Source organism: Xiphophorus maculatus, chromosome 1 (assembly GCF_002775205.1).
Source record: "Xiphophorus maculatus strain JP 163 A chromosome 1, X_maculatus-5.0-male, whole genome shotgun sequence".
In the NCBI taxonomy this organism is placed as follows: domain Eukaryota; kingdom Metazoa; phylum Chordata; class Actinopteri; order Cyprinodontiformes; family Poeciliidae; genus Xiphophorus; species Xiphophorus maculatus.
The window spans coordinates 14,371,992-14,397,432 of NC_036443.1; the positions used below are offsets into that span (position 1 = coordinate 14,371,992).

Sequence of the window (25,441 nt, forward strand, 5' to 3'; positions counted from 1 at the left end):
ATCTGCGCCAGATTTTTTGACAGTCGTCGGGGAGCGCTGCCGAACGCATTCACGCGTGTCGCCTGGTGGACGGGCGGGGAAAATGCGCGACAGCTTCTGCGGTGGCTAGCGGGCGGCGGTGCTGGAAACTGCGGCGGAGCTTCTGCGGTCGGGAGTTGGCTGCGGCTCTGGAAATCGTGCGAGAGCTTCTGCGGTGGCTGGAACCCCCGCGGTGGCCAATAGGCCGGAGCGGCGCTTGCTGCGAGGGCCGCCCGAGGCTGCTTGCAGCTTTAATTATTATTATTATTACGATTCTGCCCCCCCAAAGAGGCGCCTTTTTGGGGGCTTTATCATATTCAAAAACTCACCAAACTTGGCGGTCGCGACTAGAAAATTTAAAAATTTTGAATTTTAAGGTTGTCGCAAAAATCGCAAAAAAAATTGCTCAACGGCGGCAACTAGCAATTTTCTGTTGACACAATGGTATGAACGTATTTCATCGTAGAGACATGAAATTTGGTACACTTGTAGAGCTCACCAAAAGACTCAGAACTTACATTTAATGTTATTAGCCAACTATCACAGGAAGTCGGCCATTTTGTCTTGAACGTCCATTTTTTTCCTCGATTTTGACGTTTACAGCCTTCGTATTTGATCGAACTCCTCCTAGGAATTTCGATTGATCGACTTCAAACTCGGTCAGTCTGATCATAAGGCATGTTTGATTTAAAGTTATCAAATTGGTGAGTTTTGGAGTATGTTGAAGGGGGGTTAGCAGGGGTCAAAGTTCACCTACTCGCCATGAAACACGAAACTCTTATATTTCCTATAAAAAAACACATAGAGGGACCAAACTTTCAGTGATTGATCGGCATCGGATGTCCTAAAATACCCTGTGGTGAAATGATGACATCACTTAAGCCACGCCCCCTGAGAACAGGAAGTGTCTTGTTTTACTGTGAGCGGTCGCTCTCTTAGCCCTTTGACCTAATCAACATGAAACTGTGTCCACACACAGAAGACATGTTGGTGTGTTGAGGATTCCAACCCTGACCGGCTTTGAGATAGCAGCTGGGCGTGGCGGCGTGGCGAAGTGACCTGTAACGCCGATGCCATACGTTTGCTTCTAGATTCCACATGTTTCGACCGAGCTGCACCAAACTTGGCTTGAGTGATGCTGGTGTGATACCTGAAAATTCTATGTCATCAGATTATGACGTCATCTAAGCCCCGCCCCCTCAGAACAGGAAGTGCTATTTTTTTCCTTGGAAACTTTCATCTATGGCTCTCTTGACCTAATCAAGGTGATTCTGTGTTGGATGACAGATAGGAAGTTGGTCTCGCTTGCTTTAAAGTGCCAAGAGTTTTCAATGGCGGCAACGCCGTTCGTATACGTTTGCCTCTACATTCCACATATTTTGACCGAGCTGCATCAAACTTGGCCTGAGTGATCCTGGAGGCTTGCCCGTCAATCCTACGTCATCACATTATGACGTCATCTAAGCCCCGCCCCCTCGGAACCGGAAGTGCCGTTTTTTTCCTTGGAAAGCTCTGTTTATGGCTCTCTTGACCTAATCAAGGTGATTCTGTGTTGGATGACAGATAGGAAGTTGGTCTCGCTTGCTTTAAAGTGCCAAGAGTTTTCAATGGCGGCAACGCCGTTCGTATACGTTTGCCTCTACATTCCACATATTTTGACCGAGCTGCATCAAACTTGGCCTGAGTGATCCTGGAGGCTTGCCCGTCGATCCTACGTCATCACATTGTGACGTCATCTAAGCCCCGCCCCCTCGGAACCGGAAGTGCCGTTTTTTTCCTTGGAAAGCTCCGTTTATGGCTCTCTTGACCTAATCAAGATGATTCGGATGATGAGCTCTGTCATTGCTCGCTGCTGGCTGAACCGTGTGGGCGTGGCCAAACGGCGAATATCAGTCCCTCGCCATATTCATACGTTTGGCTCTAATTCAAGCATGGATCATCCGATTGGCTCCAAACTGGATATGTATGACCTTTGTTCACCTCTAAAGAGCCCAACGGGTTTGAAATGTAATTTGGCTCCACTGCGCCCCCTAAGTTAATACATGGGTTGTATCTCCTCGACGCATCGACCGATCTGCGCCACATTTTTTGACAGTCGTCGGGGAGCGCTGCCGAACGCATTCACGCGTGTCGCCTGGTGGACGGGCGGGGAAAATGCGCGACAGCTTCTGCGGTGGCTAGCGGGCGGCGGTGCTGAAAACTGCGGCGGAGCTTCTGCGGTCGGGAGTTGGCTGCGGCTCTGGAAATCGTGCGAGACCTTCTGCGGTGGCTGGAACCCCCGCGGTGGCCAATAGGCCGGAGCGGCGCTTGCTGCGAGGGCCGCCCGAGGCTGCTTGCAGCTTTAATTATTATTATTATTATTACGATTCTGCCCCCCTAAAGAGGAGCCTTTTTGGGGGCTTTATCATATTCAAAAACTCACCAAACTTGGCGGTGGCGACTAGAAAATTTAAAAATTTTGAATTTTAAGGTTGTCGCAAAAATCGCAAAAAAAATTGCTGAACGGCGGCAACTAGCAATTTTCTGTTGACACAATGGTATGAACGTACTTCATCGTAGAGACATGAAATTTGGTACACTTGTAGAGCTCACCAAAAGACTCAGAACTTACATTTAATGTTATAAGCCAACTATCACAGGAAGTCGGCCATTTTGTATTGAACGTCCATTTTTTACCTCGATTTTGACGTTTACAGCCTTCGTATTTGATCGAACTCCTCCTAGGGATTTCGATTGATCGACTTCAAACTTGGTCAGTCTGATCATAAGGCATGTTTGATTTAAAGTTATCAAATTGGTGAGTTTTGGAGCATGTTGAAGGGGGGTTAGCAGGGGTCAAAGTTCACCTACTCGCCATGAAACACGAAACTCTTATATTTCCTATACAAAAGCACATAGAGGGACCAAACTTTCAGTGATTGATCGACATCAGGTGGCTTACAATACCATATGGTCAAATGATGACATCACTTAGGCCACGCCCCCTGAGAACAGGAAGTGTCATGTTTTACTGTGAACGGTCGCTCTCTTAGCCCTTTGACCTAATCAACATGAAACTGTGTCCAGACACAGAAGACATGTTGGTGTGTTGAGGATTCCAACCCCGACCGGCTTTGAGATAGCAGCTGGGCGTGGCGGCGTGGCGAAGTGACCTGTAACGCCGATGCCATACGTTTGCTTCTAGATTCCACATGTTTCGACCGAGCTGCATCAAACTTGGCCTGAGTGATCCTGGAGGCTTGCCCGTCAATCCTACGTCATCACATTATGACGTCATCTAAGCCCCGCCCCCTGGGAACCGGAAGTGCCGTTTTTTTCCTTGGAAAGCTCTGTTTATGGCTCTCTTGACCTAATCAAGTTGATTCTGTGTTGGATGACAGATAGGAAGTTGATCTCGCTTGCTTTAAAGTGCCAAGAGTTTTCAATGGCGGCAACGCCGTTCGTATACGTTTGCCTCTACATTCCACATATTTTGACCGAGCTGCATCAAACTTTGCCTGAGTAATCCTGGTGGTATGCCCGTCGATCCTACGTCATCACATTATGACGTCATCTAAGCCCCGCCCCCTCACAACAGGAAGTGCCATTTTTTTCCTTGGAAAGCTCTGTTTATGGCTCTCTTGACCTAATCAAGATGATTCGGATGATAAACTCTGTCAATGCTCGCTGCTGGCTGAACCGTGTGGGCGTGGCCAAATGGCGAATATCAGTCCCTCGCCATATACATACGTTTGGCTCTTATTCAGGCATAGATCATCCGATTGGCGCCAAACTGGATATGTATGACCTTTGTTCACCTCTAAAGAGCCCGACGGGTTTGAAATGTAATTTGGCTCCACTGCGCCCCCTAAGTTAATACATGGGCTGTATCTCCTCGACGCATCGACCGATCTGCACCAGATTTTTTGACAGTCGTCGGGGAGCGCTGCCGAACGCATTCACGCGTGTCGCCTGGTGGATGGGTGTGGAAAATGCGCGACAGCTTCTGCGGTGGCTAGCGGGCGGCGGTGCTGGAAACTGCGGCGGAGCTTCTGCGGTGGGGAGTTGGCTGCGGCTCTGGAAATCGTGCGAGAGCTTCTGCGGTGGCTGGAACCCCCGCGGTGGCCAATAGGCCGGAGCGGCGCTTGCTGCGAGGGCCGCCCGAGGCTGCTTGCAGCTTTAATTATTATTCTTCTTACGATTCTGCCCCCCTCTTCGTGCGCCTTTTTGGGGGCTTTATCATATTCAAAAACTCACCAAACTTGGCGGAAGCGACTAGGCGGTTTAAAAATTTTGAATTTTAAGGTCGTCGCAAAAATCGCAAAAAAAATTGCTCAACGGCAGCAACTAGCAATTTTCAACAGACCCATTGCTATTCACTTACTTCATCGTAGAGACTTGAAATTCGGTACAGTTGTAGAGCTCACTAAGACGCTCAGAATTTACAAGTAATGTCATAGTGCAAGTATCACAGGAAGTCGGCCATTTTGTATTGAAGGTCCATTTTTTACCTCGAGTTTGACGTTTACAGCCTTCGCATTTGATCGAACTCCTCCTAGGGATTTCGATTGATCGGCTTCAAACTCGGTCAGTCTGATCATAAGGCATGTCTGATTTAAAGTTATCAAATTGGTGAGTTTTGGAGCATGTTGAAGGGGGGTTACCAGGGGTCAAAGTTCACCTACACGCCATGAAACAAAAACCTCTTATATTTCATATACAAAAACACATAGAGGGACCAAACTTTCAGTGATTGATCGGCATCGGGTGTCCTAAAATACCCTGCAGTGAAATTTTTTTTTTATGTAGGCCACGCCCCCTGAGAACAGGAAGTGTCATGTTTTACTGTGAACGGTCGCTATCTTAGCCCTTTGACCTAATCAACATGAAACTGTGTCCAGAGACAGAAGACATGTTGGTGTGTTGTGGATTCCAACCCCGACCGGCTGCGATGAAGCAGGTGGGCGTGGCGGCGTTGCGAACGCCATCGAATTTCGTTTGGCTCTGAATTCCACAGTTTCGGGGTGAGCTGCTCCAAACTCACTAGGATGGATCCTTATCCATCCCCGAACAGGAATCCATAGCGATATTTGGTGGGCGTGGCCTAATTTTTCTATAGCGACCCCTAGAGTATTTTAAATGAACAGCCCCAAGCCATGCTTAAACCTAGAATTACGAAACTTGGTACACATGTGTATCTTGTCGGGACGTACAAAAAAGTCTCTTAGAGCCATGCTCTAAACCCAACAGGAAGTCGGCCATTTTAGATTGAAGTTCATTTGACCTCGATTTTGACGTTTACAGCCTTTGCATTTGATCGAACTCCTCCTAGGGATTTCGATTGATCGGCTTCAAACTCGGTCAGTCTGATCATAAGGCATGTCTGATTTAAAGTTATCAAATTGGTGACTGTATGAGCTTGCTGAAGGGGGTTACCAGGGGTCAAAGTTCACCTACTCGCCATGAAACACGAAACTCTTATATATCCTGCACAGAAACTCACAGAGATGCCAAACTTTAAATTATTGATCATCATTAGGTGTCCAAAAATACCCTGTGGTCAAATGATGACATCACTTAGGCCACGCCCCCTGAGAACAGGAAGTGTCATGTTTTACTGTGAACGGTCGCTATCTTAGCCCTTTGACATAATCAATATTAAACTGTGTCCAGAGACAGAAGACATGTTGGTGTGTTGAGGATTCAAGCCCTGACTGGCTGCGATGAAGCAGCTGGCTGTGGCGGCGTGGCGAAGTGACCTGTAAGGCCGATGCCATACGTTTGCTTCTAGATTCCACATATTTCGACCGAGCTGCACCAAACTTGGCCTGACTCATCCTGGTGTGATGCCTGACAATGCTATGTCATCATATTATGACGTCATCTAAGCCCCGCCCCCTCAGAATGAATTAGACAGATCTTCTGTGTAATTACATAATAAACAGTCCATGTTCGTTGTTTGTAGGGCAATGCTGCCCTCTGCTGCCCACTGAAATAGTTTCATTATTTCAGTAATTCGACACCAGAGGGCAGCATTGCCCTACGGAATGAAAGTTCAATGTTGTAATGGAGGAAAAAATTAAATAATTAGTAATTCTAACACAAAAACTCACAGAGACACCAAACGTTCAGTGATTGATCATAATCGAGTGTCCAATAATATCCAATGGTCAAATGATGACATCACTTAGGCCCCGCCCCCTCGGAACAGGAAGTGCTATTTTTTTACTTGGAAAGCTCCGTTTATGGCTCTCTTGACCTAATCAAGATGATTCGGATGATAAACTCTGTCAATGCTCGCTGCTGGCTGAACCGTGTGGGCGTGGCAAAATGGCGAATATCAGTCCCTCGCCATATGCATACGTTTGGCTCTTATTCACGCATAGATCATCCGATTGGCGCCAAACTGGATATGTATGACCTTTGTTCACCTCTAAAGAGCCCAACGGGTTTCAGATGTAATTTGACTCCACTGCGCCCCCTAAGTTGATACATCGGCCGTATCTCCTCGACGCATCGACCGATCTGCGCCAGATTTTTCGACAGTCGTCGCGGTGCGCCGCCGAACGCATTCACGCGTGTCGCCCGGTGGACGGGCGGGGAAAATGCGCGACAGCTTCTGCGGCGGCTGGCGGGCGGCGGTGCTGGAGACTGCGCCGGAGCTTCCGCACTGGCGAGCGGGCTGCGGCTCTGGAAAACGCGCGAGAGCTTCTGCGGTGGCTGGAACCCCCGCGGTGGCCAATAGGCCGGAGCGGCGCTTGCTGCGAGGGCCGCCCGAGGCTGCTTGCAGCTTTAATTTAATTTGCACTCAATGATCTCTGAATTTGTTGGTCCTTCACTTTTGTTTAATTGGGTTCAGTTGTATTGTGTTTTGGTTCTGTGAAACCTTCTTTTTTGTAATAAATCACCTTTTTATATAATCCCTTTTCCTCTGGACATTTTGTTTATGTTACCGCCCCTGAACCCCTAGACCTTGGGGGCGTAACATCACTTTTAACCAAAACCCATAGAGAGAGAGAACGCCTGAGATAGTGTGAATGTTTTTACTTTCAAATCAAAGGTTGAATGAAGTAACTAATGGAATGATTGAAGTGCTTATGCAAGAATAGCCTAGAAATTATAAAGGCCATCAGCCTATGATAAGGATTTATATTTGCACCAGCTGTAATGATAGACTAAAGGTATGAGGCAGAACAGCAGGCTAGCTCAGCTGCTCAGCTTTTGGTCTATTATTGTGTGTGAGGTAATGTGAGCCATAAAATGCAGCCCATCGACCATTTACCACAGAGGCAGGGAGAAGACGCTCTCTGAATGGCTGCTGTGGCTTCACAGATGCAGATGCTCCATCCCTGCCTGCCTGCTGGCTCCAGTTTCTGTGTGGAAGCTGCTTTCCCCCCCTCTCCCTCTCTCTCTCTGTCTGCCACCCTTCTCCTCCTCTGCTCCTTCTCATCCTGCTGTCTTTCTGCCCAGCTCCTTCACTCCGGCTCCCTCCACCCCGCTTCCCCTTCAGCCTGCCGCTGCCACAGTTGCTGCCTGCCTCGCCTGGTTCATTTGCTTTCCATCTCCCCCGCTCTCCTGTTTGCTCAGCTCCGTATTATGAAATTTTCAGTAGCTTTGCAGCGGTTTAGTCATGCATTGCCAAAAAGAGACTCCATACATTTCAAGTTTTTTTTATTTTTTATGGGTGAACGTGTGCCGCTATATTTTTGGCGATTCTGGAAACTCCCCTTTCCTGCTCGTTCATTCAGATTTGTGGGTTAGTCTGTGTGGATCGGGAATGTTCAGCTATTTGGGGGAAATGTCATGTCATCGTCGAGGGGAAATTTCCGAGTCTGTCATTACATCTGACTGTGTTGTTTTCAGGAAATGCTAACGGCATATTTAAGACTATTTATACTGCTCTGACTGAGATCTACTTAACATTTGATTTCTATCAAATTAGAGTAGTTGGCAACCATTCTCCATTTTCTTGTCTCAGGTAAACAAAATCTTAATGTAATGAGTGAGTTAACATCTCAAGCTTATTTTTTTTTCTCTTTCCTTTCAGTCATGTGACTGCATCACTCATCTCTCATGCCTCCGCTCCTTCATCCTCCTCCTGCTTTCTCCTAGCTCAGCCATCCGTCATTATGCTATGCAGGACTTAATATTGTCAGGGGTGCCTTGTTAAAAGCACAAGAACCCATATCACTTGTTCAAATGCACAGTTTCATTAAAGTTTCAGGGAAATTGCCATGTTTTATTTAGACAGTTATGAGGTTAGCCACAGAGAGTGGCGTGGCAGCTTCTCGCTTGTTTCCTTTGGCTAAAACGGCCGGAGTGTTGGGCTGACGGCGTAAATGAAATCAGAAACATCCTGAAGGTTCTTTCTTTTTTTCTTCTTCTTCTTCTTTTTTTAATCAAACAATGTAAACGCCCATGCCGCTTTGTTGACTAACTCAAACTTTTCCTGTCTGCTTTTCTTCTCTCCACAGACATTTATAGTGATAAATAAAGGGAAGACAATCTTCCGTTTTAGTGCCACACCTGCCTTGTACTTCATAAGTCCTTTCAATCTGGCTAGGCGAATAGCTATTAAAATTTTGATACATTCATATCCTTTTTGAAATGGTGCTGTTAACTGCAGCTTACAGGAGGGTTTCCTGTTCACATGCAATATTCATGGTGATATGTTCTGTATTTCTGCTCATACTGCTGCCGATGTTTCCAGCGACTGCAGGAGAGGATCAGCGTGTGAGAGTCAGAGCACTTCCACACATGTTAAGACTGTACAGGCAGTAGCCATTTTATCACAGAAGGAAATGGCTGGCACAAATGATGAGTCATTCTTTACAGTAAACCAAGCAAACCCTCACTATTTGTGCAATCTACCTGATTACCCCCCATGAACTGCACTAGGTTGCGTCTGTCTATAAGAGCTGGAAAGTTGTTGATAGATGGCAATTTGCAGATGATCAGGGTCAAAATTGGCAAATGAATGAACTACATGGAGAAATCTAATCCTGTATCTAAGTAGTGAGTAGTCTACATCCAAATACTGTTTTTAAAACAAACTGATGTACAAAGGTTTTGAAATTTGTGGTTTCCTTTTTGACTTTCATACCACTTTGTTGTGACAGATGTATATGAGACACTTTTGTTTAGTTATTTGAAAATATTTCTGTGTCCATTTCATTGTTTGTCGGCCTGTCTCAGCCCAAACAGGAAATATCCTGAGACACTGATATTTGGATATATTAATGTTTTTAAAGTTTGTTTGTTCACCATGAATGATATTTTTCCTTAACACATGCTTCACTCTTTTCAGCATGATCATTATGTGTACTATTTTGACCAACTGTATATTCATGACCTTTAGTGATCCCCCTGAGTGGTCAAAACAAGTAGAGTAAGTATCCTTTATCCTGTTGTCACACAATATTATCAATGCATGCAAAGTTTTTAAGCATTTGTGATTCTGAATGTGCCATTCCCACTTCTGCAGGACATAGGTCTGGACACTTAATGTTTATATTTATTAAAAGCTGAAAACAACAGACAATGTGAACCACTGATTAATTTATTTAAACCCTGATAGCTGCTAATATTTGGAGCTACAGTTACATTATATTATAACATTTATGTTTTAATTTACCATAGATTTTAGCTAAAGCAAATATTAGAAGCTAAGCTAATTAACCCCAGGAAAACATTGGCTAACTTTATATTTTACACATAATTTTTTTTTACAGCAAAATATAATAGTATTAAATTACACAAGAATATGCTGTTGTTACAATACTGGGTAACTCTTAACAAATGGCTATACCTCTTTAGACTATTATACAACATTCTGTTCTAGTTGTGACGATGCTAATAGCTTAGCTTTGGAATTTAAGAGCAACTAATTTTACATTCTGATACATTGCTTTGTAACTTTATCCTATAATATTGCTCCATAGTGGAAACAACACAAGAAAACTGTAATAATTTTGCTGCTGTGTTCAATCCTATCAATATCCTTCTACTCAAAGCCTTTACTTTCCAATAACCACTATGCTACTAATATTATAAGCTAAAATGCTAGCATTATAGTTATGTTATATAAAGAGGCACAAGGCTGAAATGTTATGGTATGATAAACAGTTTAGTGTTTTATTGAACAATTTTCTGCTCTGTATAACACCATAAATTATATTTTTGATGCCTGACTTTATCTAGTAGTAGAAACTAAACAGCTGCTAATATTAGGAGCTAACATGTTGACAAATGTTGGTCTCTGATATTAGCAGCTGCTTGACTGCTAATTTTACATCTCAAAACTTGTTTTGTTTCAGTATCCTATACTATTTTAGCAAATGGCACAATAATACTATGGTCTGTGTAATAGTAGTTAATAAAGTATTAGCTGCCAATTTACTAAATGGTGTTATTACTATTAGTAGTTCAAATAATATAAATAACAGGAGCGCAATAATATAACCTTTTTTGTAAAACACAATGTTCTTTGTTAACAAAATCAAACATTTTGTGTACCGTATTAATTTTTTCTATTGCAAGAAAAAATGTTGACATTATTAATAAGTTTCTTTTTGGTTGCTAAATTTAAATGTGTTTCCTTGGGTGTTATAACTGTGAGTTACTACAGGTTCCTGTAAATAAGCCAGATTTGATCCGGTCCAGTAAACTGATCCTTTCCACACTTTTGTCTTTCAGGTACACATTCACAGGAATTTATACATTTGAGTCTCTTGTAAAAATCACCGCACGTGGATTCTGTATAGATAATTTTACATTCCTAAGAGATCCATGGAATTGGCTGGATTTCATGGTCATTTCGATGGCGTAAGTATTTTTCTTTTCTTTTGCCATTCTGACGTACAGAGTCTTTATTATTAAATGCGAGTATCTAAATTGATGTTTTAGTGCTTACATTTCTTGCTTTTAGACTTTTTACTGTGTTTTCTATCTGATAACCCATCTTTGCGTTTCCTCCATTTATCTAAAACTTCTCTGGTGTTTCTCTTTGGGAATCAAAGCAGCTCTCCATCCAGTACTGCGCAGCCCACTGACTACTCCCATACCTCAGATTTAGCTTCCTCTTGCCATCTGACTGCCTCAGTCATCTTTTTGGTCTTGATCATTTGGTGTTGACATCATCTTCACAAAGACTCCTTGCCTTATCTTGTTATTTTACGTTAGGTAGTCTATGCCAGTTTTTGCATCTATGAGCAAATATGTAGCCCAGAGTGATCAGTAAATCACATTTCATTGTTTGTCGGTCTGTCTCTCACAAAGCCCACCTGTGGGGATAATTCATCTTTTCATCTTCTATATGCATGTATATAATGAGTTGTTGTAACTGTGGTTTGATCCTGCAGGTATATAACAGAGTTTGTAAACCTAGGCAATGTCTCAGCTCTGCGCACGTTCAGGGTGTTGAGGGCATTGAAAACTATTTCTGTAATTCCAGGTAAGACAGGATGGGGCGAGGGGTAGGTGGGGCGGGGTCGGTGTTAGGTGTGTGTGTCTTTCTTTCCTTTTACCTTCCACCCTTCTCCTCAGTGGACAGGCTCTGTGAGTGGCGTCGTCTCCTCCCGGTTCGGTGGTGTTGTGCTCTTGGCGTGTGTGGTTTTTGTCATCGTGTTTGTTCTGTGTGTGATCCTTCCCCTATTTCAGATATATAACAGAGTTTGTGGACCTGGGCAATGTATCTGCGCTGAGAACGTTCAGAGTTCTCCGAGCATTGAAAACTATCTCTGTCATTCCAGGTGAGACTCAGTTTAAACACTAAGGCTGATCCTCGCACCCTTTGTTTTTCTACTCACTATTATTATGATGAAAGTTATGATTTAAGCAGCAACAAAAGAATTGGAGACAGCCATGTTTTTATTTATGTTTCCTCCAAAATTATCAAAAATGGTACTAATACATTTTTGATAGGCTTTGCAGTCTCCTCTAAGGTCATTCAAAGTGTCTGCACTCTCTTTTGCCCCACCAGCGCTCTCATTACGAGGCTCGTCTCCAAGGCAGCTTGGTTTGTCTTAAATGGAACCCTGAAGTAAAAGACTTACGGAGCCGAAAATCCTCTAATCACGTCATTTCAGGATTGAAAAGAATAACTTCTCATTCAGTGGAAACGGTTTTATGTAAATAAATATGATTTAATTCACAATACACCAAGCTACATTTGAAATAATGCAAAATGACTCATGGGTACTGCTTGTTGTAAAAGTACACACTAGTTAAATGCTATGCGAGTTATTTCTTAATCTAAATTAAAAAAATAAAAACTCTTTTATGACATACATATGATAAATATTAAATTTGAGAGCTAAAGATGTGTTAAAATAAGGTTTTACAGCTTCAATCTCACCCTAAATTTGAATGCAACTATTCAGTGGGGAATCTTATTTTGTGATATGTTTATTTTTTTCAAAATCATAAAAAAACACTTTTAAATGTATACTTTTTATTAAAGTTTATAATTGGTTCTTGGCTTTATAATGTTGATAATACACCACCTTCTGTTTCCTAGTGGTGTTCTTGTGATGCGATACATGAGTGCATTTCTGTTAGCCACTCCTACGAATGGGAAAGAGAGACATTACATTCAGGTACAACATATACAGTGTATGTTGATCTTTACAATTTAGTAGAAGGACAAGCAGAAATTGCCACTCTATCCCTTAACCCCCTAAAAATGCCCTTGAGGAAAAGCTTCAATACGACTGGAAAACAATGCTAACCCAAGGATAACGTCCCATCACGTTCAGTGGAAATAATGGCTTGGGGGGGAAAACAAAAATCTGCAAAGATCTTTGCTAAAGAGCTGCAGCCAAGTTTTCAGTGTGAGATTCTGTTTAAGCAAAAAAGGTAAAATGTCTTTTTTTACACATCTTTACCAGAGATGCTTGCGATCTTTTTAAGCTCACAAGCCCGCCACATTAATTGGTCTTTATCATCACTTACATTTTGATTGGCTTCAAGCTGTCTCAGTGTACACGCCAAAACTTCATACCAACATGAGACTTCAGCAAAATCTAAATTTGGATGCAAATTGCGGTAATAAAATAAGAATGAAGTTTAAAGAAAACACACCTGAGGTGTTTTAGAGATCAGTGTCAATCCAAAACGTCACAGAAGTCACATAAGTCCGGGTTCCATTTAAGCAACAGCTTCAATCCCCGCCTTTTACCTGCTTTTCAATAAGTGGATGCTCTTTTGCTTTAGAAAATACTCAATACCGCTTTTTGAGAACAAAATCAGGTTAAGAAGCATGAAGATAAAAATAGAGGACAGCTTGTCAAATTTCCCATCGCTACTTTATCTTGTCCTGAAAGAGTAATGTGTTTTGTTGCTCCTGCTTTTGCTGAAGGCTGAATTGGAACGAGAGGATTCCTGTTAGCAGGACCTAAACTGATACTTATGAATAGTTTTCGAGAGATCCCACAGAATATGTTTATTATATGTGTATGAAGACTGCCAAGCCTAGCTTGTGAACATATCTCTTATGCTGCATGATGCTTTTCAGTCACTTGCTTTTATAATATAAGCCTATAAAGAGCTTGGCTGACAAATGGCATTGAAAGTTTGATTTGCCCTAATTTTTGTTTGGTTATCAATTTTTCTTTCTCTTTATTTTATGTTTTTTTTTCAACAGCTGTGAGATAGAATGTCTCTCAGAAAATTACACATGTTGACATTATAAATGTTGGGGATTCAAATCATATAACAACAAAAAAAAATGTCGAAAGCATGTATTAACTCTATATTTTAAATCTAGAGGGGCTTTGTATTCATTATGTGGATATTAATAATGTAAAGTTCTAATTTAACATATATTTTATGATCTAGAAGTGTGTTTGTGGAAAAACAAATTTTCCATGTTGGGAAACCAACATTAAACCAACATTCTCCTTGCCTTTACATTTAATCACTTCTGGCAGCTGCTTAGCTTGGCATGAAAAATACAGAAAATAAGGCCTGCTCTATCCAGAGATGCACAATCCATGCTAGAAGCAATGTTTTAAGAGATGCTTGATAATTATCTTTTAATAGAATGGATGATGTTTTACACAAGGTTTGGGTTTTCAAATCTGAGCATTAAATTACTAATTAGCATTTATGTTTTTTTTCTTATAAAAGCCTTATAGTTCTGATCTGTCTAGTGTATTTTATGGAAATAAAAATATTATTTACTATACCTTTTCATTTCTAAAGAACTTGGTGTGTAATGAAAACATTGCCATGACTCCTTTGGAAACATTTAAGTCTTAAGTGTTAGAAATAAGGATTTTGCAAGTTCTTCTTTTTGATATTCAAAATATCAAACCACGTAGTCTCTGGAAACAAATCAAATATTTTAAAATCATATGCAGGTTTCTCCCTGGTAAAGCTAACTGGGTGCTGCTGGATGTTGACACACACTTTGTTCTAAATCACTCAAAAAATTAGGGATGCACAATTTATTTGAGTAAATATTAAATATAGGCCATAATAGGAGTATTGATATCAGAAATCAATATAGGCCCAAATGTTCACATTTATGCATCCCTACAAAAACAGGATTAAATTGATTATGTGTGTACATTTTCAATTTTTAAAATAAAAGGTCAGGCTAGCAGTCTCTCCAGTGTTTAAGCTAGGTGCTGTAGGTTAGTGTGGTTGGGGTGTTTAGATGCCTTTTATGGTGAATTACTCAATAAACTCAACCAAAATCAGTTCTGGCAATCTTTTTATAAGATAAAATCCTATTTTTGAGATTTTTAAATAGAGATGTGCTTCAGTTATTCTTTGGATTGAGTCAGGCTAGCATTTTATTAAGATTTACAAGTCAAAGCTAAATGGCTGCTGGACCACAGTGTTGATGTGTAAAGGAAGTAATTATTTTTTTACCTTTTTAGATTTACTAATCAATGAAGGCCTGTTTTCATTAAAAACCCAACCACTACGGATTTTTTGTGATATAGTTTCACCATATGGGATCTTCTCATTAAGAAAATGACGAACAGCAACAGACGCAGCCAAGCTGATGACACTTTTACTAACAGTCTGAGTATGAAAGACTAAACTGAGGGCATATTTTATTAGAACATATTGCATGTACCGCCGGTAAAGCCCACTAGGCTGAACAGAAAAGAGGGTGTGGGTCGCCCAGCATCCCTGTTTGAGTTGCCTGTGGACCCCATTGTGAACGCTGCCAGAGGGATGCCTGTTCAAAGAGGTAAAGTTGCTTTGTGTTCACTGAAACTGTGGATGAGACAGGTCGCAGGGCCACAGTATGGGGAGTCAGTGCTTTATAAATGACGCCTTAAACAAGACAGTTCAAGAAAGTGCCTGCAACTGGCACTGGCATTGAATTGTTCCTGTTCAGCCTTGGAGTTTAAATGACCTGCATGTGGTTTCCAGCCCCCTGCCTGTGCCTCAGTCCCTCCTCATAGCCCCTCGTTGTGCTGCTGTGCTTTTTTCCTTATGGATTTCTTTCACTATTTTGCAGCCCTCCCCCTCTTTGATTTTTTACTTATTGCTGTTACTTATTGGCAGTAACAACAAATTTTCCCTCAATATACATGTTTTGTCTGGATCTAAAAAGAGTGGAATGGCTTCTAAATATTTCCTGTTTATTGTTCTTAAGATGTTTTGTTTGTAATTTGTAATTTTATGATTTTTTAAAAAATATACATTTACCCTTCAAGTCATTTGAAGATTAAATATGCAGTTGAATTGAACATGTTATAATTTTATTGGAGAAGGCTTTATTTTCAATAATAAATTAATAAAATCTATTGAAAATATCAACACTGAAAAGCCATAATTTCCAGCAAGATTAGATTTTTAAAAGAATAGCTTGTTGAAAATTAGCAGCTCCTATTTCACCTCCGTGGTTTGTGTACGTGTGTGTGTGTGTGTGCGTGCGTTTGTGTGTGTGTGTGGCTGCCCACCAGGCCTGAAGACCATTGTGGGAGCTCTGATCCAGTCTGTGAAGAAGCTTTCAGATGTGATGATCCTCACCGTCTTCTGCTTGAGCGTGTTCGCCCTGATCGGCCTTCAGCTCTTCATGGGGAACCTGCGGCAGAAGTGCGTCATCTGGCCAATCAACCTCAATGGGACTTACCTGAACAACGGCAGCAAGGGCTTTGACTGGAACGAGTACATCAACAACGACAGTAAGTAGAGGCGAGGCTTTGCCACCGGTGACCTGGCAGCGATGTTGTGGGTGAGTCAGGCCATATGCTGGAACGGGAAAACAATATGTCGGTTTGGCAAAACTTACTGGCTTGAAATGAAATGCTCCTGGTTGAGTTTGTGCGAGCAAACTGAAGTTAGAAATTTAAATACACAATTTAAGCTGCAAGAGAAGACAAATTAAACAGTTAATTATTTATTTATTTATTTTTTCTGCAGCCAATTTCTACTTCCTGCCTGGTCAGCTGGACGCTCTGCTCTGTGGGAACAGCTCCGACTCTGGGTAAGATGACTCCTGTGTCCCCCTCATCCAAAAGCAATTATTGCTCCCAGTGACTTGCACAAGTACTCATGTCCCTTCAAACATACTTACATATTATTGACATTACCCCCACAAACTTTTGTGTCTTTTATTGGAGTTTTTTGTGTGTGCGTGTGGCAGAATAACATAAATTAGCACATAATTGTGAAGTAGCAGGAAATGGTGCACAGTTGTCCAAAACTTTCATAAATAAAAAATATAGGTAACATTGCTTTGGGTACAAAGCACCAAAATTTAGCGTACTGGCCAACGTGCAGAATGCTTTATGAGGCGGAGAACTAAAACACACCATTCCTATGGTTGAGATCATCATATGTGAGGATACGTTTTTCATCCAGGACAGTGCATCTGGTCCGAGAGGATAAGAAGATGGATGGAGTTAAACACAGGGCACCACTGTAAGATAATCTGGTAGATGCTGCAAATTCCACCTGACTGATTTTGTGCAATCTGTGCTAAACTGTTAGAGAAATACACCTGAAGACATGCAGCTGTAACTGCAGTAAAGGGTGGTTCTGTATTCACTCAGGGAGGTGAAATGTGCTAAAAATGCTCATCACACAAACCTTTTACTTAAAAGTTATAGTTGTGAAAGATGTTATTTATTGGTATCAGAATAAAAGGGGTTGGTGAGTATATGTGCATGCCACACTTTTGGGGGTTTTCTTTTGAAAACCATGCGTGATTTCCCCTCCATTTTAGAATTATGCATTATTGGGATATCATTAAAAATTCAAATGAAACTTTTGAAAGGCTGTGAAGCTTATCTCTGAAATTGAAAAAAAAAACACATTAAGGGCTGTTCATAGTTTTTTAAGACACTGTCCTCGGTAAACAGCGCTGGATGCTCTCCTCTCATTCTGTGTCTCTCCTCGCCTCTCAGCCGCTGCCCGGAGGGCTACATGTGCATGAAAGCTGGGAGGAATCCAAACTACGGCTACACCAGCTTTGACAGCTTCGGCTGGGCCTTCCTGGCTCTCTTCCGACTCATGACGCAGGACTTCTGGGAGAACCTGTACATGCTGGTACGACAGATGCGTTAACCCGTCCAGCATGCTTTGTGACACAACACACACCTGTCTTCAAATAATCCTGCTTAAGGATTATATAAAAGTACTGAAGTGATTAAACCATTATTACCAGATTCCAAAGGTGAATATATCAATGTGCCAATTTTAGTCTATAAATTATCAGGTTAACTTGAATTATCATTGCAATGTTGTAACAAGAATATCATTTTATTTTTGCCATTTTAGAAGCATTTTGATCTGTTAAGCAATAAATAAATAAATAAAATGCCAAATATCCAGAAATATAAACATTGTAAATCTAGAAGAAGATGACTTTCTGCTTAAATTGTGGTAGATCTCCATTTTCTTCATCTGCTACTGTTCAATTTAAAGTCTGTATCCCAGTTTCTCCCCTCTGGCCAGACTTCTGGACCCTTCAGTGTTGAGTTTAATATAAAATGGTGGCAACACTCCTGACGTCAGCTCTATAGGATCGAGTGGAAGGAATAACTTATGAAATATTCAGAGCTTTGTAATATGTAGTGAACGTGGAGGGAAATTGTAGACCTCATTGAGATTGAGAATCATAACACATATTTGTTTTTCTGTTTGAATTTTAACACCGAGCTACAGGATATGGCCGTCTCTGCATTGAGATTATTTATGAGTTTACTGGATGTTTCTTCTTTAGATAAATCTGACAATAAATTCTGACTGATTACACCGTTCCTTCAGTTTAAAATGACCTTGTAGAAATAAATGTTGCTTCTTTTATGGAAGTATAAAAATGGCTTCATTTATAGTTGATGTTTGAGCAAAATTCTCCTCCTTTCTCATTTTTGCCTTAAAAACTATGCATGCATTTTCATGTCAGGAACTTTTTCACAGAAGTTGGTGGAGTCATATGACAAACTTTGAAGATCCAGTCAATGTCGCAGCTGTATTTCTGCACAGATTGCAGTCGGTCTACATAGGTTTTGGGTTGACATGTGTGAAACGCATTGCAATAATTTAGAGATATGAAACAAAAGCAGGAATTAAGATTTGCATCTAAGGACGAGAGACAATCTGGCAATATTTGTCAGAGGGCAGAAGCATGATCGAACCAGAGATTTAACATGATTTTCCAGAATAAAACCTAATTCAAAAGTTGTCCCAAGGTTTCTAACCGAAGATTTAGCCAAATAACCAAAAGGCCAAGGGATTAGTTTGATCTTTACTGCTATTTTTTCTGATTACTTCAGTTTTCTCTGGTCACATATGTGACATAGTATGTTTGACTCAACAGAAGTAAACATTCATCCCCATACAAGTCTGTGGCACTTTTTAGCAGCTGGTTCAATTTTTCGGATGAGTCTCATATTAGATGCCATGGATCTGATATGTTCCCTTTTTCCAAACTCTTCTCGCTGTTACCAGACCTTGAGGGCTGCAGGAAAGACCTACATGATCTTCTTCGTCTTGGTGATCTTTGTGGGCTCGTTCTACTTGGTGAATCTGATTCTGGCTGTGGTAGCCATGGCTTATGAGGAGCAGAACCAGGCCACCATGGAGGAGGCTGCGCAGAAGGAGGAGGAGTTTAAGGCCATGCTGGAGCAGCTCAAGAAACAGCAGGAGGAGCAGGTAAAATCTCTGCAAGACCATATTTTTAACTTATTGAGGGAACTTGTTTAATTCGTTCAGGCTTTGCTTAACTGCCCATTTCTCTCCAGACTGCGCCCCCTGCAACCTCTGCTGGCACGGTGTCGGAGGATGCGGTGGAGGACGACGGAGGAGGCCGTCTGTCTGTCAGCTCTTCGGAGATGTCGAAGCTCAGCTCCAAGAGTGCCAAAGAGCGCCGCAACCGCAAAAAGAAGTGGCGGCAGAAGGAGCAGGAGAAGGAGAAAGGCGACAGCGAGAAGTTTGTGAAGTCAGAGTCGGACGACGGCAGCAAGAGGAGCCGCTTCCGTTTCCCTGATAACCGCTTGGGTCGAAAGTCTTCCATTATGAACCAGGTGAAATAAAATCCCAGGAAAACTATTTCTGCTTTATTTTTAATGTAGCATGAACTCTACATAGTTACGACTGAGTCTTAAAAACTGACATTTGAGCAGTTCGGGCTGCTGATAGACATCCTGTAGAGGAATTCTTTAGTTATAATGGCATAAAACAAATACATCTACATACAGATAAATATAAAATATAGATATGTGAGAAAATGTAATAAAATTCCTCATCTTACATAAGGAGACCAACCAATATCCCAGAATCCCCATTCTGTGCTCCCCATGGCTTATTTAGTTAATTTAAGTCTGTTATTAAAACATAGATATTAGAGTTTAAGATTTGAAATGCACAAGATGTGGTTTTTCACATGGTTTCAAATGATGAACCTTATATTAGCTGTAGATGAAGGACATGTCCAGATTCTGAATTATTTACTGCAGAATCATGAATGTTTCAGAGAGCAACTCTGCTGCTTTATTTTAGCCTTATTTGGACTCCACTGGTTCCTACATTGCCTTTCAAAAGTATTTTTAAATTTTTTTACTTTTAATCCCTTTGTCACACTATCACCACAGTCCCTGATGAATTTAAATGGGATTTTAGGTGATAAACAACACAAAGTATCACTTACATTTAAAGTGGAAGGAAAAGAATACACAGTTATTTTTTTTACACTTCTAAATAAAATCCAATGCAAACCGCTTCCTTCAGAAAACACAGAATTAGTAAGTCCATGTATGTGTTATTATAAATACAGCTGGTGTGGTGATGCTGCAAACCTGTCGAGATATCATCCACCTAAACTAAGAGCTTTGAAGCTTAAAAGAGGATTTTTAGAAGCAGCAAAGGAGCCCTTTGTAACTCTGGAGGAGCAGCAGAGATTTGTAGCTCACACTGCAAAAACATAAAATCTTACCAAGTTTTTCTGGTGTAGTTTTGAGCACAAATATCTCAGTACACTTGAAATAAAACAATGCAAATGCACAGCTTATTATTTAGACTTTTATTTGCAAAAACTGAAAAGTAGGTGTAAATGTCCTTCCACTTTAAAGTGCTCCCTTGTGTTGCCTAAAATCCTAAAATTACTAAGAAATGTATGGTTGTATAAAGAGGTTCAAGTGATATGAATACTATATTTGCCTTTTGTGAGCTCCTGTATTTTGTATTTTTGAGTGTTTTTACCAACCAAACCTGTTTATGAAGCAAAATGTAAAGAATAAACATGTATGTTTTCCTGATTAGAATACCTCTTATCTATCCTGGAAGAACAAAAATATATCACCCACACAATCTAAACCTCTACCCAGTGTGTCAAACAGTTTATGTAAAAATTATATCTTATTATTAATCATTATTCCTCTTCCTCCTTCTCCACTGTCCAGTCCCTCCTGAGCATTCCTGGTTCGCCTTTCCTCTCCCGTCACAACAGCAAGAGCAGCATCTTCAGCTTCAAGGGCCGCAGCAAGGACATGGGCTCCGAGACCGAATTTGCCGACGACGAGCACAGCACGGTGGAGGAGTGCGAGGAGCGCCGCGGCTCCCTCTTCAGCCCCTACCGGCGGAGCAGCTACACCGGTTTCCACGGGAAGAGGAACAGCACGGTGGATTGCAACGGAGTGGTGTCGCTCATCGGCCCAGGGCCCGGTGGACGCCTTCTGCCTGAGGTGAAAATAGATAAGGCAGCTTCTGACAGCAGTGTAAGGAAGTCATTGAGTAGACTTATCTAGGCATGGCCCCCCCTCTCGTCCGTTACGTTTCTTTCTGGCTCTCTTTCTTCTACTGTCATCTTTGCAAGTCCGTATGTATCTCTTGGCTAAGCGCTCGCGCCTGCCCTCCCCCACCCCCTGCAGTGTATGCTGCCCTCCAACAGCAGGCAAAGGATGGAGAAATTTAATTTAATTACTCAGACTGGACTTAGCCATCAGCCAACCATGCTTTCAGATATTAGGTAATCTGGGTCTGCAAGTAACTTACCGTACAATGAATTTTGTCATAAGAAATGAATGCTTAAATATATACTTTTCTGTGCAAAAGTAATGTCCTTGTACTTTGCATTCAAATACTCAGACTTTCCTGTAATCTTTATAAAGTGGTCAGTATCCGTGCTCTCTAGGCCTTAAATGTTTCTCTTTGGGCTCAGGCATCTTTCCAGTGTTGACAATAACAAAGCCAATATTGTGCTTGCATTAGTGTAGGAAAAAAAGAAGAGCTTTCAGTCTGTTTTCAGCTTTGAGCTGTTGGGGAATCACCTTGCTGTCGTTTAACTACCGTTTTGTGTCTGTCAAGATAGTACGATTCAGATACTTAACCAAACAAGCAGGACCAAATTGTGTCTTTGGCAGGCTGAACACAACTAAATCTGAATTCCCTGAAGAGCTGAATTAAACCTGTAAATGAACTTTATAAACCAATCTGAGAACGTTTAAAAAAGAACTACGTGAAAGATTGATTTCTGCATATTTCCTATTTATTTAAAATACACACTAAATTCAAACAACTCTTTAAATGTTCAACAAGGATATGAGAGTTAGTGATTAGTGTAATCAAAAATTCAATTTATTATAAAATACACTTAGACCGTCTCTCTAAATTAAAAGAAACGCAAATTAGCAACCAGAAAAAAAGGTACTGAAAAATTCTTATCTATGGTTATAGATTAGAAGAGTTTTATGACAAGAAAATAATCATTTAAAATATGACCTTGACTGATTAAAGATCTAATATTTATTATGGGTTTTATTATTCTCTTTAAAGCAGTGGTTCCCAAAGATTTTCTGGGCCCCCCTATGGATTACAATAAAATCCCCCACAAAACAGAAAAAAAAATCAACTGAGCACACACATCGTTCAACCATAAACCTATACACATATTTTGTTTTCAAACTCCACTGAAGTTTATTTCACACTTCAGGTTGCAACAAAACTATAAACCATGTTTACAGTAAAACACTTTTGTGTAACTGTTTTTCTTTTTTTCATCCATCCATACCGCTTCCCGTGCCCCCCCTGCACTGGCACTGTGCCCCCCTGGGGGGCGGGCCCCACACTTTGGGAACCACTGCTTTGGAGATTGAAAAAGGGGTTTTCTCCTTAAGTTTTAGTTTTAATTGCCAATGTCAGTCTGGCAGAAAAAGCAGATAGAACGGATTTAGTTAGTCAGAATCACAAACATCAGAGATAGAATCGAGAAGAGCGACTATCTGGGTCAGAAGGGCTGCCAGAAATTGGGTACCGTTGCCAAAAAATAATAAGGTTGCTCTTACTGTTTTCACATTCAAAGCTGCTAAAGTGTTGTTATTTCAATAAAACAACAACAAATAAGATTTACAATCAGCATATTATCGATATTTAAAGTTATGACTAACCTTCAGATTATTGATTATTATAGACTATCGGCAAGCAAAAAAGCAGTTCATGAAAGGTTCAATCTGGGGTGTTTGTTTGTACTATAATTGGTTCTTTGCGAAGTTGTTTGGTCCAGGCAAAAAACTGGCTCATCCCCTGAGGATAGGAACCTTTTTTAGTCCCTTTTGTCCTAATTTGTGGGTCAGGTAAGCGGCGTCATAAAGCTACTTCTTCTCTGAAAATTGTTAGGTATTGTACTGAAAATGAGAAACAAATCAGCCAAAGTAAAAAAAAAGACCTTTAAAATATCTTTAGAATGCATAGAGGTGTGGATCATGACCACTTAATAAAAGTCTTTTACAAAAAAGTCTGACTAATTGGAAACAGCATCTTCAGAGGGATATATTAAGATTTTTGCATCATCATCAAACCTTATTCATCAGTTCATTTACAGAATCACTAAAACTAACACTTAGGTCAAATCCTGGTTGAAAAAAAACTTTTTTTATGCATAGGATGGGATGAATTTTCTGTTTAACACTCAGTTTTTGTTGGCAAAAACTACCTAATGATGTGTTAATGTGCTTCAGTGTGTTGATGTGTTCCTCCAGGCATCCAGGTCCTCTGCTATGTGTGGGTAGATCTACAGTAAGAGGCGGAGGACATAGGGGACCAGCACTGTAGAGCCAAAGACATTTTTATCTGCTTCCCTAATTCCCCTATACTATACCAAAGCAGATATAAAAGTAACAAACATAGACACACACACACACACACCATCCTCTTAGGCCTTCATAAAATACCTAAAAACAAAACAAAGGAGGGTTGCTGTCCTTGTCTGTCTTTACCTTTCTCTGTTTTCCAAAATCTCCCCCTGGTCAACAGTAGTGAATTAGTTTCACCTTCCTCTAGTTAGCATGGTTTAAATAAGAGCTAAATTAGAACACGCATGTTGTAGAAAAGTAGAGAAATGGTTATGTTATCTGTAGTTCTCCTCTCCTTCTCTTTGACTTGGAGCATGCTCATGCATGACAACTGGATGGATCTGAACTACCTGCCTTATGACTTGATGGTTGCAATATAAGTTGTATTATTCAAAGTAAGAAGATATTGTATAACAGCATCTATTTGCAAGTGACATAGAAATGGCCAGAATTGGGAGACTCTTTAAAGAAAACCCATAACTGATTATATTGCAATGGCAGCAAAGCCTCCATTATTGCATGACGTGACTGATAATGCATTCATGCAGAAGCAGTTCTCCCTGCTCAGTATCTCACAACCCATTAATTATCTAATCTGGATGAGCAATCGCATTCAAACACAATTAGGTCAAATAGCCCTGGCCCACTACTCCCACTTTGGCTGAGACCTGCATGAATTTACAGCATACGCAGACATAAAACGTCAAACAGGCCCTCTCCCCTGTAACCGCCCAAAATTCTGATCCTCAACTACTTAGCCTACCAATGCTGTGTTGCACTTCCCTCCGCCGGCCACCGGTGGTGCTGTGGGATGGGGTTCATGTCGTCTCCATGGGTGCTTGATTCTTCCTCTCCTCCTGACAGCCAACTACTGAGGTTGAGGTGAAGAAGAAGCTGTCGGGCTCCCTGATGGTGTCTGTGGACCAGCTCAATACCTCCTTTGGGCGGAAAGAGCGGGCCAACAGTGTCATGAGCGTCATTACCAACACATTAGCGGAGGGTACTGCCACTTTTAACCCAGCTATTTTACCTGCTCTTTCTCATTCTTCTTTAACTAGGGCTGCACTCATTGGTTGACTAGTTTTGACATGAATTTCCTGCTTATCTGCTTTGCAAATCCAACAATACCAGATACATACAATGCATACAATTTTTTTGTATCATATTATACCATTGCATGCATGCAGTATGCTCTCGCATGCCATTATGTTTGGTTTTGATCTATGATCCGCGCTATGTCTTCAGAACTGGAGGAGTCTCAGCGGAAGTGTCCGCCATGCTGGTATAAGTTTTCTAACACATTCCTGATCTGGGAATGTTCCCCAACTTGGATTAAGATCAAGGAGATTGTAAACTTGATAGTCATGGATCCCTTCGTGGACCTGGCCATCACTATCTGTATCGTCCTCAACACCCTCTTCATGGCCATGGAGCACTACCCCATGACGTCCGACTTTGAGGACATGCTGTCTGTAGGCAATCTGGTGAGTGCTGGTTTTCTGTTCTGTGTCTTTGTTACCTGATTCACTCACGAGGAATCTTTTCAACTTCTCAGTAGCTAGTTTGGTGTTATTTTTGGACTGCAATTGGCAGCAGCTTTCATTGTCTACCTAGAGTGGAGAGAGAAAAGGGAAGAACAAAAAACAACAAAAAAAGCAATGTCAAACTGGGTGCAGTTTTTCTGGATTTTTCTTCTCTTCACTTACATTCACACATTTGTTCCCAGGCCTCTGTCTATCTGTTTATCTTTGATTACAAGAAAATCCTGTTTTCTGCAGTGGGAACAGCCTGTCTTTCTGCTGGGTGGATAACTACTGGGAGGCCAGTATTAATATTTTATGGAGCCAGATCGATGAGCTTAACTAAATCTTGCCTCTCATTATTCCAGCTTACTCTTGACAATTTCGAGT

At 41.2% G+C, this 25,441-nt stretch overlaps 1 protein-coding gene across 6 annotated transcripts in view; it reads left to right on the plus strand.

The window, feature by feature from the left end:
* LOC102235612 (sodium channel protein type 8 subunit alpha-like) overlaps positions 1–25,441 on the plus strand; it is a 64,471-nt gene that overhangs the window by 12,781 nt on the left and 26,249 nt on the right. For 3 of the 6 annotated variants that reach the window (XM_023332416.1, XM_023332432.1, XM_023332439.1), the window contains exons 3-14: positions 8,472–8,590; positions 9,296–9,385; positions 10,693–10,821; positions 11,656–11,747; positions 15,924–16,145; positions 16,384–16,447; positions 17,370–17,511; positions 18,916–19,119; positions 19,209–19,490; positions 20,865–21,179; positions 24,396–24,531; positions 24,777–25,015. In XM_023332416.1, coding sequence (XP_023188184.1) covers positions 8,472–8,590; positions 9,296–9,385; positions 10,693–10,821; positions 11,656–11,747; positions 15,924–16,145; positions 16,384–16,447; positions 17,370–17,511; positions 18,916–19,119; positions 19,209–19,490; positions 20,865–21,179; positions 24,396–24,531; positions 24,777–25,015 — 2,034 coding nt within the window. Of the gene's footprint in view, positions 1–8,471; positions 8,591–9,295; positions 9,386–10,692; positions 10,822–11,357; positions 11,450–11,655; positions 11,748–15,923; positions 16,146–16,383; positions 16,448–17,369; positions 17,512–18,915; positions 19,120–19,208; positions 19,491–20,864; positions 21,180–24,395; positions 24,532–24,776; positions 25,016–25,441 lie in introns of all 6 variants that reach the window. The other 3 variants (XM_023332426.1, XM_023332450.1, XM_023332445.1) reach the window with 3 other exon arrangements.